Genomic DNA, 19,638 nt, shown 5'->3' with positions numbered 1-19,638 from the left:
AGTTTAAAGGATGAGGAAAAAAATATTATCTGTGAACTTCATTTCTGCCTTTTTGAAACAGCAATACGCCTAATGTTACACTCCAGAGTTTTGCCAACCATATCATCCTCAATGACATGGTTAAATCTTAATATATTCTCTACAAAGCTAATGTTTAGAGGGATAAAGGAGACTGTGCAAAGAACAGACCATCTGACATGCTACTTGTGGAACAGTATATTAAAGAAGCCTGTTAACATGTAGTTTAAAACTCAAAAGAAACTCTGAACAGCTGAAATGCCTTATAAATAGCACAGACCCAGAGGAAGTGCAAACGTCTGCATTGTGAATTGTAGATCTTAATTACCGACAATGGCTGGTACAGCAAGTAGCACAGAAAAAAAGTGAAACAGTTGCACTGTTCATGGTTGGCAATAATTCTTCAGGAAAATATTTACTATCAATCAGTTATGAGAAAAGGGACTCTGTGCTCGTAAAACAGCACGTTGCTTCTCATACCAGGACCATTTTGCTTCAGCATAATCTGAATTTAAACAGCTTGTTTCCTGCGGATATAATTTTGGAAATAAATAAAACAAGTCTTCTATCAAAATCTGGAGTGAGTGGAAAGGAACATCACATTTTTCTGTCTCAGTCAGTTGCAAACAGATTATTAGTCTCAAGTAAAAAACAACTACAATACAGAACATCTACAAAGGACTACTAAAAAAGGTTTATTTTCTAAACACAAAGAGGCAGAACTTCTACCTGGGAAGCAGTATAGATAGGTGTGATCAAATAATAAAATTTTAACTCTGTGTGTGTGTGTGTGTAGAGGAAAGCCTGAACCCCAAATTTCAAGAATACTTAAAGACAATAAAAAAGAAAATGAAAAATTAATGCTTTTGATATTTCCAGTTAGTTTTCTTTACCAATTAAAAAATACCATGAAGACTGACAATTAGGTACAACACAATTATTGATTTTAAAGACTGAGCTGGCAGTCAATAATGATCGTCCATTTAAAGCTACAATAAATATAGAGCTCATCATGTTCCAAGCATAAATCTCATAAACTATGGGATTGTAATTAGTAAGAAGAAAGGCTTTTGAAGAAAATAAGGTATTTCAATGCTTCCAAATATTATTGCTTGGATTAAACAGTAAATGATAAAATGACGCCTTTTTCCTAGGCCTCATTGTTCATGTCAGAGATTCTGAAGATTATTATTAACATAGGGTAGCTGCAGTTTGTGCTACAACTTTGTTTTCTTGTATTCTAAGTGAGTTTCTTTACATAGACCTATTGTAAAACAATTATTGTAAGATGTTTCTGGGAAAGAAAAGTTACATAAAATGTATGACAGGGGTCTAAACATAATAACATTGCTGTTTTTAAGGGAAAACTAGTATTAAAGTCTTCTCTAAAACTTATATACACATAATAAAATACTAAAGTTTTAGACTCTGCATATATGACTCAAAACAAAAGTAGAAGAACCTAGATACTCGTACCAATTCACAAATCACAACTGCCATATAAAGTGTAGTAGATAAATTATTTGGCTAAGGGAAGAGAGAATAGGAAACAGGGACAAGCTAGCAGACCTACAAAAATAATGGCAAATCATTACTTTCCATAGGTCAAGTATTAAGGAAGCAAGTAGAACTACAGCTACAAAACATGAGCTACAGGTAACCCCTATAAATAAAAAAAAATGAAAAACCCTCTCCTTATTTCCATGTTACTGGGACCTGTTAGAGATTCTGGAAAGAAAGAAATATTTTCAGCTCATGCTTTCATTTGCCATTGACCAACTAACTAGTTCAAAATCTGAAGCAATGAACCAGAAGACAGAATGCAGGCTAATAAAGACAGAATGTGGTCTAATAAAGGAATCCAGACTGTTCGTTAATAAGAAATGATAGTAATCATTACTGAATTAGGGTATTTACGGAGGATACAAAAGGAAATAGGTGTCAAAATAATGTTACAATAAGCAAGAGTGGGATGAAAGGGTCACCATCTGGGAGCAAAGGAAACAGACTGATGAGCAGCAATGAGCAAACTTATTTCCTCACCCAAGAGCATAGAAGAAATTATGCCATGTGCCAGATGCCAGAAGATTTCTAACCATGCACCACTGAAGTAGAGGGTGGGGGTTGGGGGTGGGGACTATTACAAAGACACACCAATATGCAACTATGTAGCTTCGAGATTCTGGCTTACAAAGTATGGAGGAAACAAAAGGAACAGATGCTCACTTGGCCAGCACTCAATGAAACTCATTAAATTCGTCACCCTGTCCTTGGATTCACGCTCATGCTAAAATTTTACCTTGTTTAGCCAGAAGTCACCCACTTGTGATGGATCTGAGAATAGTGTGGTCAAAAGGAGAAGGATTGCACTTAAAGGACCAAATAACTGGGCCCTCATATAAAATGAAGTTCAGTAAGCACTTTGCTAGTTGTCACTAAATGACAATGAAATAAATGTGATGTATAGTAATTTTATTCCAAAGTATTATGGCATTTTAATTTGATATTTGACTAGGTATCAAAATTCTGACATATCTTACAGGAATCATTTTGAATAGTTACATTTAGTACAGTGAATTTTCAGTTGATAAAATAGATCCAGAGACTAGTACATGCTTAAAGAAGTAAAATGATGTTCTACAGAACTGAACTTACAATGTCAGGAAGATGGTGGGGGTGGTTCAGGGGGACCCTGAGACAATGATGACCTCTCTGGTGAGGGTGTGGGGTTGAGAGGCTGTATGAATGAAGCACTACCATTAATAGTATTGCAAAGAATGGTGATTAAAATAAAATTTACAAAGCAATAATAAAAATTAATTAACAAAAAAAAGGGTTGAGGAGACAGCTCAAAGGGCTGGGGTGCACACTTTGCACGGCAAAACCCCACATTCAATCCCTGGCACCATATGGTACCCCAAGCACCTTCAAGTGACCAAAAAAAATTATTGCCCCTTAATTTTTGTAGCAAAGGATACAGACAATATTAACTGGCTCTAATAATAATAAGTCACAAAGATCCTGATGTAGGTTAAACTGTATGTTGGCATACAAGGGAAAGAGTTCAAAGGGCTGCAGTGCATGTTTTTATGTGGAACCCCAATACCTGATACCTCGGGGTTCCTCAAGAAGCACCAGGAATGGGACTGGTGTTAGGATACTGAATGCCTGTAAAAATCATCAACAACTTTGCAAACCAGAATGTTTATACAAAGTGTAAGGGGGAAATTTACACAAGAAGGCCTTATCTATTTCATGTAAGCTCCAAAATATATTAGCAGAAAATTTCTTTAAAAGTTTTATTAAAGACAGGTACGGCATGACTATTACCATAATGAGATCCAAATATAAAATAAAATTCAACGCAATATACTTTATATTCCAGAGCTGAGAAGCTACTCAAATTAAAGGAGAAAAAAAGGATTTTATTATACTGTATTACAGGGTTTTATTTCCCTTACTTACATAGGTTAAAATTATATAGCAATCACCACTTGTCTCTTGCTGATTTATTTCCTGATCATTCTATTTGCCACTTGGTAAAGTTTTGTTCAAACAAGTAATATAAAGTAAATTTGTTATGTGCCTAAGGGCAGGTTGGGGATGGGAGGGAAAATACGGACATTGGTGGAGGGAAGGTCACACTGGTGGTGCTGTAATACTTAATGCCTAGAATGACTGTATAATAACTTTGTAAATCGTGATGTATTTAATAAAAATATATATACACATATACATACATATAAGTGTGTATATATGTGTGTATATATATGTGTGCGTATATGTGTGTATATATATGCGTGTGTATATATGTGTGTGTATATGTGTGTGTATATGTGTGTGTATATATGTGTGTGTATACACACACACACACATGTATATATACAGATATATTTAAAAAGAAACACCGGGAACTGCCCAAGCACCACTGGGTGTGGGCCCTCCTCCAAAATGGCGGGGAAGTTAAAATTGAAAACGCAAGTGACAAATCCCTAAATAATTATAAAGGCAGCACCTCTGCAGATATGCAAAATAAAAATTTTAAATAGAGTAATTATTAATAAAATTTTATTTTCTTGTGTAAGAATAAAACATACTAATATCTAAATTTAAGACAAAGTGCAGGGGATAAAGCAACTCATTTTGCATATGACTAACCTCAGTTTGGTGCCAACAATGCATTTGGTGGTCCCCAAAGCATGGCCAAAAGAGACCACTAAGCATGGAGTCAAGCATATGCCCTGAGCACAGAGTAGTAAATGAAATTTGATCCATAACTGATAAAAAGCCCAGGGTCTCTAAAAGTAAGTATGATTATCTTTGGAAAAAGAGATACTACAGAGGGTAGGGCTCTTGTCTTGCGCACAGCCAATCTGGGTTCAATCCATGGCACCTCATATAGTCCCCTGAGCCCAGCAATGAACATGTTCCCTGAGCACAGAGTGAGAAGTAAATCCTGAGCACCACTGGGTATGACCCTCTCCTGAAATCATTATCTTTGTACGTAAACTATACATAAAGGTAAAGGCCCTCCCATTGATCATCGATTTGCTTGAGCGGGCCCCGTAACGTCTCCATTGGAGATTTTGTTGTTACTGTGTTTGGCATATCGAATACGTCACGGGCAGCTTGCCAGGCTCTGCCATGCGGGCGAGATACTCTCGGCAGCTTGCCGGGCTCTCTGAGAGGGGTGGAGGAATCGAACTCAGGTCAGCCATGTTGGCTGCGTGCAAGGCAAACGCCCTACTGCTGTGCTATCGCTCCAGCCCAAACTATACATAAGATACAAATTTATATATATAAAAGAAATCTTACACGCATGATAAAACATACTTGTCCACTCAGATCAAGATTACCAAGAGCAATTATTTATACCATTAGCCAATAATAAATGAGTAATATATTAAGAACTTTTTAAATAACATTTCACAATCCTTGCAATAGTGAATCCTAAATTTAATTACTTTTTTATTTTTAGAAATATTTTAAGAGAAGGCAAAAAGGAGGGAAGTTCCTGAATTATGGAAGGGATCTCCTTAAGCAGGATTTCCTACACTTAATTACTTTTTAAAAGTCATGAATATTTATAAAAATCATCGTACATTTTCTTACATAACAACTTTGGATAAAATGGTGCCTTTAAAAACAATTTTTGTTTGTTTGTTTTGGGCCATGCCTGGTAGTGGCGAGGGCTTACCCCTGGCTCTGCACTCAGAGATCAGCACCCTGGATCTGGGAACCAGGGGCACAACCCATGTCAACTAAGGCAAGCACCTTACTTGCTGTACTATATCACTCCAGCCTAGCCTGCTTTATGTCTTAAAAAATATATATAATCTTGGGGGCCGGAGTGATAGTATAGCAGGTAGGGCACCTTCTTTGTTCATACCAATCTGGAGTTTGATCCCCAGTACCCCACCGTATGGTCCTCTTACGTCCACCATGAGTGACCATGAGCACAGAGCCAGGAATAAACCCTGAGCACTATTGGACGTGGCAAAAAACAAAACAAAATATAATCTTGCATGAGGCCTTGAGTTTAATTTCTGACACCAAATAAATATAAAAAATATATAAAACTGCAATTAAATGACCATATTTAGTGAGGTGACCACAGATAAAGTATTACTATAACATGGTAAAACTTACATTTTTAAGACTTACAGCACTTACTTTGGCCACACAATTTTCAGTCTTCATCGCAGTACCTGCTAGACATACTGTTTCTTGGTTTAAGCAGAGTCTGGCACAGCTGTTGTAAGTCTGGAAAGAAAATATTTTTAGATATTAAAAATACTGCCACACAGAATTTTCAAATTCCATACCACTTTTTTTAAATCATTTTATTTTTTGCTTTTTTGGTCACACCCGGCGATGCACAGGGGTTTCTCCTGGATCTTCACTCAGGAATTACTCCTGGTGGTACTTGGGGGATGATATGGGAAGCTGGGAATTAAACCCCGATTGGCTGCGTGCAAGACAAACACCCTACCCCCACTGTGCTATCACTCCAGCCCCTCCATACCACTTTTTAAAACCAACAAAGGAAGAGATCCCAAGTAAATTCCAGATTTAATGTAAATGAATGATAAGGCAAATGGGGAAACACAGAAAATGAGAGAAAAAGAGTCAACAATGTGAAAATACACAAGTATGAGAGCAGAAGAGGATTCGTTGTTTAGATGACAAACAGGAGTGTTGGCTATTAAAAAAAGGGCAGAGGATTTGAATAGATATTACTTCAAAGACGATATGCACATGGCAATCATGGTGTCATGGGGAAGTACGGTTTAATGACTATAGAGTCTGTTTTATAAGATGAAAAGGTATAGATGGAGTGATAATAGATAATGCAAATATACACAACCGAACTATGTGCCTCAATGATAAATATGTTAAGCATTGCATTACATGTATTTTACAACAATATACATAATCCACAGAGGGCCCAGAAAGATAATGCCTGGGTTAAAGAAGGTGTCATGGTTTAATGACTACAGAGTCTGTTTTATAAGATGAAAAGAATTATAGGTATAGATGGGGTGATAATACACAATAATGCGAATACACAACTAAACTATTCACCTCAATGGTAAACATGCTAAGCATTGTATTACATGTATTTTACAACAATATAAATAATCCACAGGGGGCCCAGAGAGATAATGCCTGGGTTAAGGCACTTGCCATGCATGTTTTGATGGTTTTGATCCTTGGTACCACATAGTCCCAAGTACCATCGGGAATGATTCCTAAGCATAAAGCTAAAAGCTCCTGAGCACATCTAGGGGAGGCCCAAAAGCTCACACCCACACCCACATCACTGATTATATTGACAGCATAGAAATACTAATAGGTAGCCTATATATTAACAAAGTGTTTTGTAGTCCTGTGCATCAGAATCATCTGAAAGCTTGTTAAAACATATTGCTAAATCTCTTCCCCGAAGCTTGTAAGAAATTTCATTTATAACAATTTCCCCCATTGATGTTAATGCCATTCAATGGTCCTCAAATACTCTTTGAGAACTACGTTGTAGAAATATGTGTATTGAAATTAAAGAGGGAAACATAAGATAGAAGCAATCTCTTATAATACTAAAAAAATTAAAATTTCTGTATTTGTAGAACAGTTTCAAATACACACACACACACACACACACACACACACAAATTCCTATATACCCTTTCTTAGCTTCCTCTTATGCTAATTTCTTAGAAAATCGAACATGTATCAAAATGAAGGAATTAACTTGAAAATTTACTGGGTTAACTTTCCCAAAAAATGTCTTCTGTTTAGCATCTAGGACCTGTCTTTTATTTAGCTGACATGTATCCTTAAGTCTTCTTTAATCCATAACAATTCCTTAGTCTTATCTTGTTTCTCATAGTGTTAACTTCTTTGAAAGCATACCAATTAAGAAGCCTACAGAATGTCCCTTGATTTGGGTTTGTCTCATGTTTCTCACTATTAGAAAGGGAGTCTCATATTATACTTCTAAGGATATACATACGAAAGGATACTACCCACCAAACTAAGTGCCCTTTTCAATGCATCAAGTCAGGAGGTATGTTGTTACGTATCACGAGTGATCGTTGTTAACTTTAATCATCTGCCTAGAATTATGCCTGCTAAGATTCTCCATTGTAAACTTACTCCTGTGCCTGTATACAGTAGAATAAATAGGGGAGAATATTTTGGAACAATGCAAATAGTTTCCATTTCACATTTGTCTGATAATTTCAGCATCCATTAATCTTGCATATGGGGAATCTTTACTGTGGTTCTCAATCTTTATTGTGGTTTTTAAAGGTGACTTTAATTTCCCTTTTCTTCCATATTTATTAACTGCAATTTTTTTCTGTAAAGAAGAGCTATGATTTCCCATCCCATTTTTTTTAATATCAGCAGTGCTTCATTGATATCTTACATAGCTCACTTTTGATCAACTGTCACTATTGAAATATATTATGCAAATAAAAACTAAATTTAAGAAAACTGATGGAAGAGAGGTCAAAACTGATGGGAGAGAGGTCAAAAGGCTGGAGCAAATGCTTTACATGTGGAAACTCCAGGTTTAATCCCAGCACATAGTCCCCCAAGCACCTTCAGGTGTACCTTCCCGTTCCTAAAAGAAAATAAAACTGTATTTCCTTTTAAACAATTTAAACCTTTAAAATGATTACCGGTTTAATACTTACATCTTGAAATTACTTGAAAATATATTTTAAAAGGAATAAACTGGATCAATTGATAGTAGGTAAGGGTTACTGGTACATGTGTATTCTGGGCTCAATGTTTTCTTTTTGCAACTACTAATAATGTAAAAACATTTGTTGTTCGTGCACGCAGCATAATTTTTGCTTTTTAAATTGGAGCCACAAAAATATATAGATAACGAAAACACGGCCAAAATAAATAAATAAATAAATAAAAAGTAAATTGGAGCCAGTGCTGGAGGGTGTGGGGGAAGTTGGTACGTGGTGTCAGGGACCAAGGACCATACACTGTCACTGTCACTGTCACTGTCCTCCTATTGTTCATCGATTTGCTCAAGCGGGCCCAGTAACGTCTCCATTGGAGACTTTGTTGTTAATGTGTTTGGCATATCGAATACATCAGGGGTAGCTTGCCAGGCTCTGCCGTGCGGGCGAATACTCTCGGTAGCTTGCCAGGCTCTCCGAGAGGGGCGGAGGACTCGAACTCGGGTCGGCCATGTTGGCTGCGTGCAAGGCAAACGCCCTACCGCTGTGCTATCGCTCCAGCCCAAGGACCATACACATGTCACGTTACTCTATTTTTTTTTTTTTTGCTTTTCGGGTCACACTGGTGATGCTCAGGGGTTACTCCTGGCTTTGCACTCAGGAATCACTTAAGGCAGTGCTCAGGGGACTATATGGAATGCTGGAAATCAAACCCGAGTTGGCCACGTACAAGGCAAAAGCCCTACCCGCTGTGCTATCACTCCAGCCCTCCATTTTCTTTTCTATCTTTTCTATCACTGAGTCATATCTCCAGTCCTGTTTAAAAACACGAACTATTGGCTGGAGTGAAAGCACAGCAGGTAGGGCGTTTGCCTTGCACATGGCCAACCTGGGTTCGATTCCCAGCATCCCATATGGTCCCCTGAGCACCACCAGGGGTAATTCCTGAGTGCAGAGCAAGGAGTAACCCCTGAGCATTGCCGGGTGTGATCCCTCCCCCCCCCAAAAAATGAACTATGTGATATTTACTGAATAGCACTGTAGCATTGTCCTCCTATAGTTTGGGCACCAGTAACAAGGCGGAATACTCTTGATAGCTTGTCGGGCTCTCTGAGAGGGACGGAGGAATCGAACCCGGGTTGTCTGTGTGCAAGGCAAACACCCTACCCACTATATTATTGCTCCAGCCCATTTATTGAATAGTAAAGTAATAAAATAAAATTTTAAGCCAAAGTGTTCCAGTTCTAATAGTGGCAAAAATATTTGTATTGGATTAATTCTGATGCATATATCCATGAAAAAATGACAGAAAATTCTTTTTTCAATAAATACTTAAACTCACTGGAGAGTGACCTAAGGCAGTAAGTGGGTGTAGGAGAGGACTGACCTTGAAAGAGAATCACAGAGAGATCTGTGTTTATGTGCTCGTTTCCTTGAGGGTATTATGAGTCCACTTGGTAAGAGTAACAAAAATTCAATTAGAAAGCCACAATCTATTGGCTTGAGATCAGAGGATAGAGTTCAGAAATGCCACAGTGGCTGGACATTGATGAGAAATCACAGAAAACAGAAATCAGTGGGATGGGAGGAAGCATCAAAAACTGCCTTCTCAAATTAAGTGCTACCTCTCAAACTAAACATATGAATGGTAGATTCCTAGGATTCTAATGCCCAGGAGACCGAAAGATTTGAGTAATGATTCCAGCTACTGCTCAAGAGCAAAAACAACTTTAGAATGATTCTTAAATAAACAACAAAGTCTCCAATGGAGACGTTACTGGGCCCGCTCGAGCAAATCGACGATCAACGGGAGGGCCTTTACTTACTTACTTACTTACTTAAATATGCTGAGTTAAGTATTCAATTTTCACCGAAAACTCAGAAAAACCCTATATGAAAACCAGTCTTAAAACTAAACGAAAAGCAAACCAAAGCTCCACACAAATCACCGTAATCAGCCAGTAATTAAAGAGCAAAAAAAAAAAAAAGTCTCAGCAATACATCATTTAAAATGTTTACTTTTATAGGTTGGAGTGGTTTGATCCGATCCCCAGCACCATATATGGTCCCCTTAGCCCCCCAGGAGTGATTTCTGAGGACAGAGCCAGGAGTAAGCTTTGAGCATGGTTAGGGGTGGTCCAAAACCAACAAAGAAAAATAAAATAAAATGTGTACTCTATAACATAAAAATCTTGAGATATGAGCAGATAGGTGAGTCAATGAAGAGAAAAATAATGGGACAATCTAACTGGGAATCAGCATATAAAAAACATGTGAATCTTGTCCCAAAGAGTAATAAGAAATATGCTTAATAATTAAAATGAAAACTATAGTCATGAGGAATGAATGAGGATTTCACCATAAAAAAGAATTTTAAATGGATGAAAAAATAAATTTTATAATTGAAAAGTAGACTATATGAAAGATTGGGTTTTAAAGCAGATTAGAAATGGCATAAGAAAAAGTCAATGAACTTAAAAGACACTAACTTGACTAGCATACTAAAGAAAAGTTAAGAAATAGCGAGTATTACTAAAATTTGGTGATAATCATCAGCTTACTGATCTGAGATCAGCAAGCCCAAGAGAGGTTAAATGCAAAGAAAATAAGATCTTGGTTCAGCATAGTTAAATTACTGAAAACCAACAATTAAGACAAAACTGTGAAAGCATCAAAAGAAAATGAATAAATATTACAAACAGGAGAACAATAATATAAATAATGAGGAACTTTTCACCATCAACACAACACTGAGAGGAAAAAAACTTTTTTAAATGCTCAAAGGAAAAAAAATCCCAGATTAAATTTCTTAGTATTAGAAAATTATACAAAAAGGAAGAAATCTAGAACAGATTCTGATGTTGGACTGGAATTTGAGATATCAGCTGAATTCAAAGTTTTCAAAATAAATAAAAATCATATTTAAATCCTGGCATCTAAATATTCTTTAAATTTTTTGTGGGGGACTAGGTAGGGAGGAGACACTTGGTGGAACTGAGGACTTACTCTGGGCTCTGTGCTCAGGTGGTCACTGCTGGAAAGGAAAACCTCCCAACTCATTTTTTGGTGTTGTGAGCATGGAGCACTCCAAAGAGATGCTCAAGGGGCCCAGAGGTCACTCCTTGGCCAACTAGCCAGACAGTCCAAAATACTGGGCATGTGATGCAGTTCAGGTCCAGCAGGGAATAACCGTAATGGTCCAGGGATTGAACTCAAGGCTTTACTTGTACTCCAGACCTATAATCTATTTCTGGCTTTACCAACTGGTTTTATAACGGCAAAACATCTCTGACACAAAGGCTGAAAGACATTAAAAAACAAAATAAAATCCAGACCAATAAAACTTAAGAACACAAACAGAAAGATTCATTTTGGAGAGTAGAAGGGGTGAGGGATGTGTCCAATACTGCAATGGTCAGGGGCTATTTCCAATACAGTATTCAGGTGACCATGCAGTGCAGTCAAAGTGCTGGATCATACCCAAGGCTCCCCCATGCAAAATATACACCCCAGGCCTTTAAATCATCTCACCGGATGACAAACAGAAAAATTCTTAATAATCAATTCCTGTAATTCATCATAGTGAGAAAATATAAGGCCAACCAAATTAAATACCTACTCACGATAAAAGTCTTAACAATCAGAAGAAAACTTAATTTCATAAAGGGAATCTAAGGAGGGGATCCCTGAGTATGATGACTCAAGGATCCTTGAGTATGTTAGTCATCTTACTCAAGGATTAAAGACTTAATAATGTCTGTTTTCTCTAAGACTTGGAACATCACATTTATTCAGCACTGTGTTATAAGCTATAGGCATTAAAAAAAAAAAGACAAACACTTCCATTTATTTATTTATTTATTTGCTTTTTTTGGGTCACACCTGGCAATGCTCAGGGGTTACTCCTGGCTTTGCACTCAGAAATTACTCCTGGCGGTGCTCAGGGGACCATATGGGACGCTGGGAATTGAACCCGGGTCAGCCGCGTGCAAGGCAAACGCCCTACCCGCTGTGCTATCACTCCAGCCCCAAACACTTTCAAAAAGAAGAAATAAAACTACTTTTATTCATAAGTGACAGGAAATAAGGTCAACAGTCAATATCACTAGTATTTAGATATTCTGGCAACAAGTAATTAAAGAGTAAAAATATTACAGAAGCCTTGAAAAGCATTAAATACTTAGGAATAAATCTAACAAGTTTGTTCAAGAAATGTATACCAAAAACAAACAAAAAAAACTGCTGAGAAATCATTTAAAGGACAGAGATGCAATATTCTTTATCGAGTACAGAATCAATATTAGAAGGGGTTACTTTTACTCAAAAACAATTTCCAACACAAGTGGTATCCAACACAAAGGCTCTGAGTTCAACCTCCTAGCACAGTTTGGTCATCTCTTGGGCTATGTAGGCCATGTTGTGCTGGTGTCTGCCCATCCCCTGCACTCCAAACACAGTGGCAGCAAGAGTGTTACTCAGGGAATGACCTCCACAACGACAATATACCTGTGAGGCGAGTGCATCAGCAGCCTGATGGCACTGTCAGACTTTCAGATACCCCAAAATTGCTGCTGTGCCTTTGGCCAGACCCCAAAAACTTGGGACAAAGTTTACCAAGAAAGTAAACGGCCAAAAGTTAGGTATGTGGGAGACACACCCACAAACCACCTCTGACTCAGCTATATAATTGGAGGCATGGCCGCTCTGGTTCCTGATCGAACTGCTTAACGGCCATGATCCCAGAGATTCAGAAATGAATCTCGGAACCCAAAGGCTTTTGGCAGAAATGCATCCTGTTCCTGCGGTAGGTTACTGGCAACGGGCCACTCCAGGTGGGAATAGGGTTTGTGCCTTGGCCTGTTCCCCTTGGCGGCCCAGTGACCACCATCCTCCAGAGGCCACAGGACAGTCAGGTTTGGGCCTGCAGTGATGAGAGTGGGGCCTCACCAGACGGGGGTGGAACCGGCCCTTTCTTCCCCATTCCAGCGAGACCCCGAGTCGCTGCCTACAAACGGCCTCTCTGGCTCCTGATCAAGCTGATTAACGGCCATGATCCCAGAGACTCAGAAACAAATCTCGAAACCCAGCGGCTTTTGGCAGAAATGCATCTTAGACCGCATACAAGGTCCTACCGCCTCAGAGCTTATTGGAAAGCCAGGTATGAGCCGGAGGTGCGGGGAAACTGCAGTCTCATGGAAAGGGGGGCGGTACCAGCTCGTCCTTCACGCCCTACCAAGGTCACGAGTTGCCCCCCACTAGCGGTTCTCCAGCACAACCATGGCTCCAGAGACAAAAGGACTTAATCCAGAGCCCAGCAGGTTGAGGCAGAAAAGTGAATGGTCCATGCGTTAAACTACGGAGCCATGCCTCCGGGAGGGAAAGGGTGTTGCTCTCCTTCTGCCTTTTTCCCCCCCAGCAGCAAGGTGGCCACCACCTCAGAGCTTATAGGAAAGCCAGGTATGAGCCGGCAGTGATGGGGCAACTGCAGCCTCATGGGAAGGGGGGCAGTACCGGCTCGCCCTTCACGCCCTACCAAGGTCATGAGTTGCCCCCCACGAGTGGCTCTCCGGCACAGCCATAACACTAGACACACAGAAACCAATCTCATAATTATCTGGCTCTTTGCAGAAATCCAAAACCACTATATGATTCTCATAACCAGCTATAGAAAACAAAATATTTCACAGTGCCTTTTCAGCAATTCTGATTGTTGGAGGGGAAATTCTAAACAATAATGGTACATCTTTGTTGAAATAATGAATGCAATCAATGTAGAGAAGAGTTAAGTAGAAATCATCTGCCTCACAGGCATTGGGAGAGGTGGGAGGGAGAGGTATATTGGGGTTCTTGGTGGTGAAAAAAGAGTACTGGTGAAGGGAAAGGTGTTTGATCATTGTATGACCAAGACTTAAGCCTGAAAGCTTTGTAACTTTTCCCACAGTGACTCAATAAATAAATATAAGGAAAAAAACCAACAGTGTAAAAAAGAACCCATAGACTTTTGAAAATAGGAATTGCTGGGGCTGGAGCAATAGTACAGCAGGGAGGGTGTTTGCCTTGCCAACCCAGGTTCGATTTCCAGCATCCCATATAGTCCCCGGAGCACCATCAGGAGTAACTCCTGAGTGCAAAGCCAGAAAGAATCCCTGAGTATTGCCCCAAAAAAGCAAAAACAAATTAAAAAAATTTAAAAAAAAGAGGAATTGCTATGATGATTCTGAAACTTATATGAAGTTAGTTCAGAAGTTGGCTCAGTGGTCAAAGTGCCTGTCTTGCAAGTGGAAAGCCTGGAATTTGATGCTTGGAGAGATAGGATCTGAGGCTTGTACCCCTCTGGTTATGATGTTCTCATATTCTTATTTATGGTACAGAAGTTATGGCTGTGGTTCTTGCCAGAGGTTACAACGGCGCTTTCACGCATGCTTACAAGATACGGCACTTCTTGGCAGTGGTGTGCTTTTTAAGTCTTGGTACTTGCCAAAGTAGACCTTGCGCACACCTGATTGCAAAGCCTTAGGAAGTTGCCTGCAGTGCTGGGGAGCACTCGTAGCAAAACCAATTGCTATTGCTCAAATAATAGTTACTTTTGTAAATAGTAGACCACACTTAGCAAATGTAGAATACTAGAGATTTGAACCTATGACCATATGCTTGCATATGGTAAGTACTCTAAATCATAGTTGCTTCCTCAAGCCCATACAACTTTTAAGTAGCAAAACAAAGACACTTAAAAATAGTTCCCAAAGGAAACTGAGTAATCACTAAGCAAAAGAAAAAGTATTGAACACTTGCTCACTGAAAATACCTTTATATAAGAACATTCATGCAACTTAATACAACAGATAGGGCCCTTGCCTTGCATGCAGCTGACCTCGGTACAATCCCCAACATCCCATATGATCTCCCAAGCACCACCAGGAGTAATTCCTGGACGTAGAGCTAGGAGTAACCACTGAGCATCACTGTGTGTGCCCCCTCCCAAAACAAAAAACAAGGAAAAAAACAAAACAAAAAGAATAGAAGACTCCTTTTATGGTTTAATAACTTCCAACCAGACCTAAAAATGTTTAATTCCAAATATGAGATTCTAGGAAAGGTAAAGATAATTTATGACAGTAAGTTGATCAGTATTTGATTCACTGGGGGTGAGAAAATAAGCTAAGAAAGAGACCAAAAGAAATTTCTTGGGCAATTAAAAATGCCCATACTTGGCTACATAGGTGGATAGACATTAACGATTCACTTATTATACAATTAGCATCTATGTAATTCATCATATGACTTTTTAAACTTTTATTTGGCAGTGGCAAGAATCAAACTCCAGGCCTCATAAATGCAATGCTCTATGTTCTATGAGCCATATCTCTAATTCTAGTATGAAATTTTTATTTCAATAAAAGTATACAGTTAACATTTTAAGGGAAACATACAAAGTATGTTTTTAGATACCAAAAGATATAAATACTAGATTTGTCTGGAAAAACTAAAAAAAAAAAAATATCTAATTTTTCTGAAAAATTTCACAGCAGATAGAAATGAATTTGCTTTCCTCCAAAATTTCTTGAGAATGTATTACACTCAAGGGCAAATGGAATAAATTCAGGAAATATGTTCTAGACTTGTAGGAGTTTATAGAACAGGGCTAAATTTAGGCTATTTTCTAGACATTCCATCTGTAAAATGAACATATGATCATGTTAATCTCCCAAAGCCATAAATACAGATATAGATACAGACATAGCTATATTTCTGTTCAACCACTGACCTTGGGAAATAGCCCAGAGCATTGTCTCCAAAAGCCAAGGAGCCTGCCCTGCCTGCAGCAGGTAACCCCCTGAGCAATTCTGCCTTGTCATCGGTTGCCCCCCCAAAAACGTCCAGCAGAAAGCTGCCAGAGTCACCTATATGCTAGCACCACTGCAGTACCAGACATAATAAAGAAGTGGAGATCTGAGATACCTTCAATGAGAAATCATCAATCCTATTTGAGAGCGGGGGGGGGGGGGGGGGGGTTGTGGAATTGGACTATGCTCAGGGAACCACATGTGGTGCTGGGGATTGAACTGGAGTCAGCTGCGTGCAAGGTAAGCACCCAATCCAATGTACTATCTCTCCTGCCTCAGAAATTACCAATCTAAATAGCAAAGTAAGAAAACTAGAAAACAAAATAAAAGTGCTAAGCAGCAAAATGACAAAAGCAAAGATATGAATAGCAGGATAGAAGACAAAATACAAAAAGTCAGAAGTGTAAAAGAAAAAAAGGAGAAAAAAAGAAAGAAAAATGGAGGAAAAAATCAGAGATCCATGAGACAGTATAAAAAAAAATTGAATTGGTAGGGGCTCTAAAAGAAGATAAAAGAGAGAAAAGAGAAACTGGAAAAGTTTTGACAGGAAGAGTTACAGTTAAAAACCTTCCCAACCTTGGTGGAGAATGGGCACTGGTGGAGGGATGGGTATTCAATCACTGTGTGACTGGAACACAAGCACGAAAGTTTATAACTCTGTAATTGTACCTCACAGTGAATCACTAATAAAAATTTTTTTAAAAAATAATGAATAGTTATAAGACCAAAAAATTTAAAAATTAAAAATAAATAAATAAAAACTTCCCCAATCTGAAGATCAACATAGAAGACCAGATTCTGCAAGTTCAGAGTTTCAATCAGGATAAAACCAAACAGAAAAACCCCAATACACATAGTAATTAAAATGGCAGAAGTCAATAGAAATACTATCCTTAGAGCAGCAAAAGAAGAAATCACCTATAAGGGAACCCTCATAAAAATCAGAGCAGGGGGCCCAGAGAGATAGTACAAGCTAGAAGGTATTGGCCTAGTATGCATTTGACTTCAGTTTGATTGCCGGCACCACCAGGAGTGATCCCTGAGCCCAGAACCAGGAATAAGCCTTGAGCACTTCTGAATAGTGGCCCCCAAATAAAACTAAAAGCAAACACTAAACAAAAAAAACCCAACAACAAAACTAAACAAAAAAACACTGCAAGAGCTTAAGAGATAGAAGAAGAGATAAGGCACTTGCTTTGCATATGACTGCACAACTCCTACCCTGGTTCAAACCCTGACATGACATATGTTGGGGTCACTTCCTTGAGCACCAAGCTAGGAGTCACTCCTTGAGCACCAAAACAGTGCTGCGTGTGGCACCTTCTGCTCCCCACCCTACATCAAAGCCCATCTTTCAAATGAAACCTTACAGGCTAGAAGGGGGTGGTATGTATATAGCCAACACACTGAATAAGACAGGCATCCTAACAGGAATACATCATTCACTAGGGCATCAATTCAGAATTGATGGTGGATGCAGCAAAACATTTCACTGACAATAAGGAAGCTGTTGTGGTGGGTAGGGTGGACAAAATAGAGAAATAATACAGGGGCTGTTCTTTGGTTCAGCCTCTTTGGAAAAATGGTTGGGAAACTTTCTTAAAGGTCAAGAAGGGCAGGAGATAAAGTACAGGGGATAAGGTGTACCTTGCATGCAGTCAAACTCTGGTTTGATCCCTAGCACTGTGTATGTCCCAGAGTACAGGGTCAGGAACAGTCCTTGAGCACTGCAGTGCGGCTCCAAAAAACAAAATAAAGATCAGAGCTACCATATGACCCTATGACTCTTACTACTGGGAGTCAACCTCGAGAACACACACAAAAAACCCAAAAGGACATGTGCATACCTATGTTCATCACAGCATTACTTACAATAGTCAATATCTAGAAATAACCCAAATTTATATGTATACACATACACAATGAAATACTACTTAGTTCTGAGAAAAGATGAAATCTTGCAGCTTGCTGCAACTTGGATGGAAGTGGAGAATGTCATGCTAAGTGAAGTGAGTCAGAAAGGAAAAGACAAATACCAGATGATCCCATTCATATGTTGAGCATAAAGAAATAAAGCAAGGGATTAGACAATGGAAATTGGCCAATGGAAACAAACTTTAAGATATACAGTAAACAGAACTATGATTTGAGGGAGCTAAGGGAGAATCTTAGGAAAATGGTAAAAGAATCTTGGCATTTTGGTGATAGTCATGGTGCAGTAGCCCTTTAAGTATGAAACAATAAAAGGTACTACGGTAAAATAATAAAGGTTTTTTTTTTAATTTAAGGGATAATGAAAAAAAGTGTCATAGTCCTTAGGTAACTCTGGAATAAAAAGATTTAAAAAAAAAAGTCACTATTTTACATTCATTTAAGACTTCCTCCAGGCTAAAGTCAAACTAGTGAGTATACCAGCCACAAGCAAGATAGGTTCTGTCCCCATGCAACATTTGAGAAGGTAGCTTCACTGCTAAACCAGAGGGCAGAGAATTTTGCGTTGGAGTAGTTTAATGTTTTTATATTGCATATAAAGTACATAAGCATAAACCAGTAAGATGCCTTGCTGAAAACTACCTTCTTTGTGAAAGCAGGCTGTAATTCTGAACAAGTTTTCAATTTTCACACTGCTGCTAGGGTAAAACATTTTAAAGAGTTTAATTTTTTACAATGGATTCAATGACATAGGATTATCTAACAAAGTAATGGCTAATCAATAGAAGGTTTAGTTGTCAGGTGAAACATATAACACACTAAAAGGGATTGATTGCCAGACTTCTCCTTATTTACTCGAAGGTATATATTTAAAATGACACAAACTTGTTACCAGACTGTATTCTTTTAACCTTGCAAAAAGCTGCTTAAGAAATCTGTTCAGCAGCCCTATAGCAATACAAGATATAGTATAATGAAAATAGCTAGTGATTCAGGGTGTGGTGGGGGGAGACAAGAAACTCAGATATATGGTAACATCAAATTAAGCCCCCAGCAAGGATGTGGGTTAGAAAGGCAAACTACAAAAGCCACATCTAAGCAAGCTGGATCTGGGCTTTAAAAATGCCAGATTTTTTTCAGTACCAATGCTACTGAATCCCATTCAGTAGATGCAAAACTATTATCTGAAACCCCTCATTCTGTGTTGTTCTTAGGGAAGAATTTTTAAAGGACTCATACAACAAGCACAGTAGGTTGCCACAATCCCCACCCCAGCTCTGTTTTCTGTTCTGTTTTGTTGTTTGTGTATTTTAACAGCATACCCAGATTAAGCACTGAACACAAAATGAATTGGGCCCATATGGACTTTGACCAACATATAAGCTGTTTCCTTTATTATTTATTCACAATATCTCAACTCTCTGTATGAAAATATACTTTTTATGGTCATTGCAACCCAGGAGTTCAATAATATTTTTTCCACTAAGTCAGTGATTACACAATTTATCAAAGAATGATTACACTGAAATAAAAATAAAACAAAATGCGAACCCCCTATACAGTCTTCCTTCCTCAAAGTAATTTTAAGAAAGCTGGTTATTAAATTGCTTCTTTTTTGAAGAAGGGTTTCTGTAGCTAGG

The 19,638-nt window shown here is 38.4% G+C and overlaps 1 protein-coding gene across 4 annotated transcripts in view; it reads right to left on the bottom strand.

Annotated features, from left to right (window-relative positions):
- The window catches only part of BTRC (beta-transducin repeat containing E3 ubiquitin protein ligase), a 192,649-nt gene that overhangs the window by 62,104 nt on the left and 110,907 nt on the right, over window positions 1-19,638 (bottom strand). For all 4 annotated transcript variants that reach the window (XM_056120445.1, XM_056120446.1, XM_056120447.1 and 1 more), the window contains one exon: window positions 5,692-5,781. In XM_056120445.1, coding sequence (XP_055976420.1) covers window positions 5,692-5,781 — 90 coding nt within the window. The remainder of the gene's footprint in view (window positions 1-5,691; window positions 5,782-19,638) is intronic.

This window comes from Sorex fumeus, unplaced genomic scaffold (assembly GCF_029834395.1).
Source record: "Sorex fumeus unplaced genomic scaffold, SorFum_2.1 ptg000043l, whole genome shotgun sequence".
Taxonomy (NCBI): Eukaryota; Metazoa; Chordata; class Mammalia; order Eulipotyphla; family Soricidae; genus Sorex; species Sorex fumeus.
The sequence above is the reverse complement of the archived record's forward strand: the minus strand, read 5'-3'. Positions and strand labels throughout refer to the sequence as shown.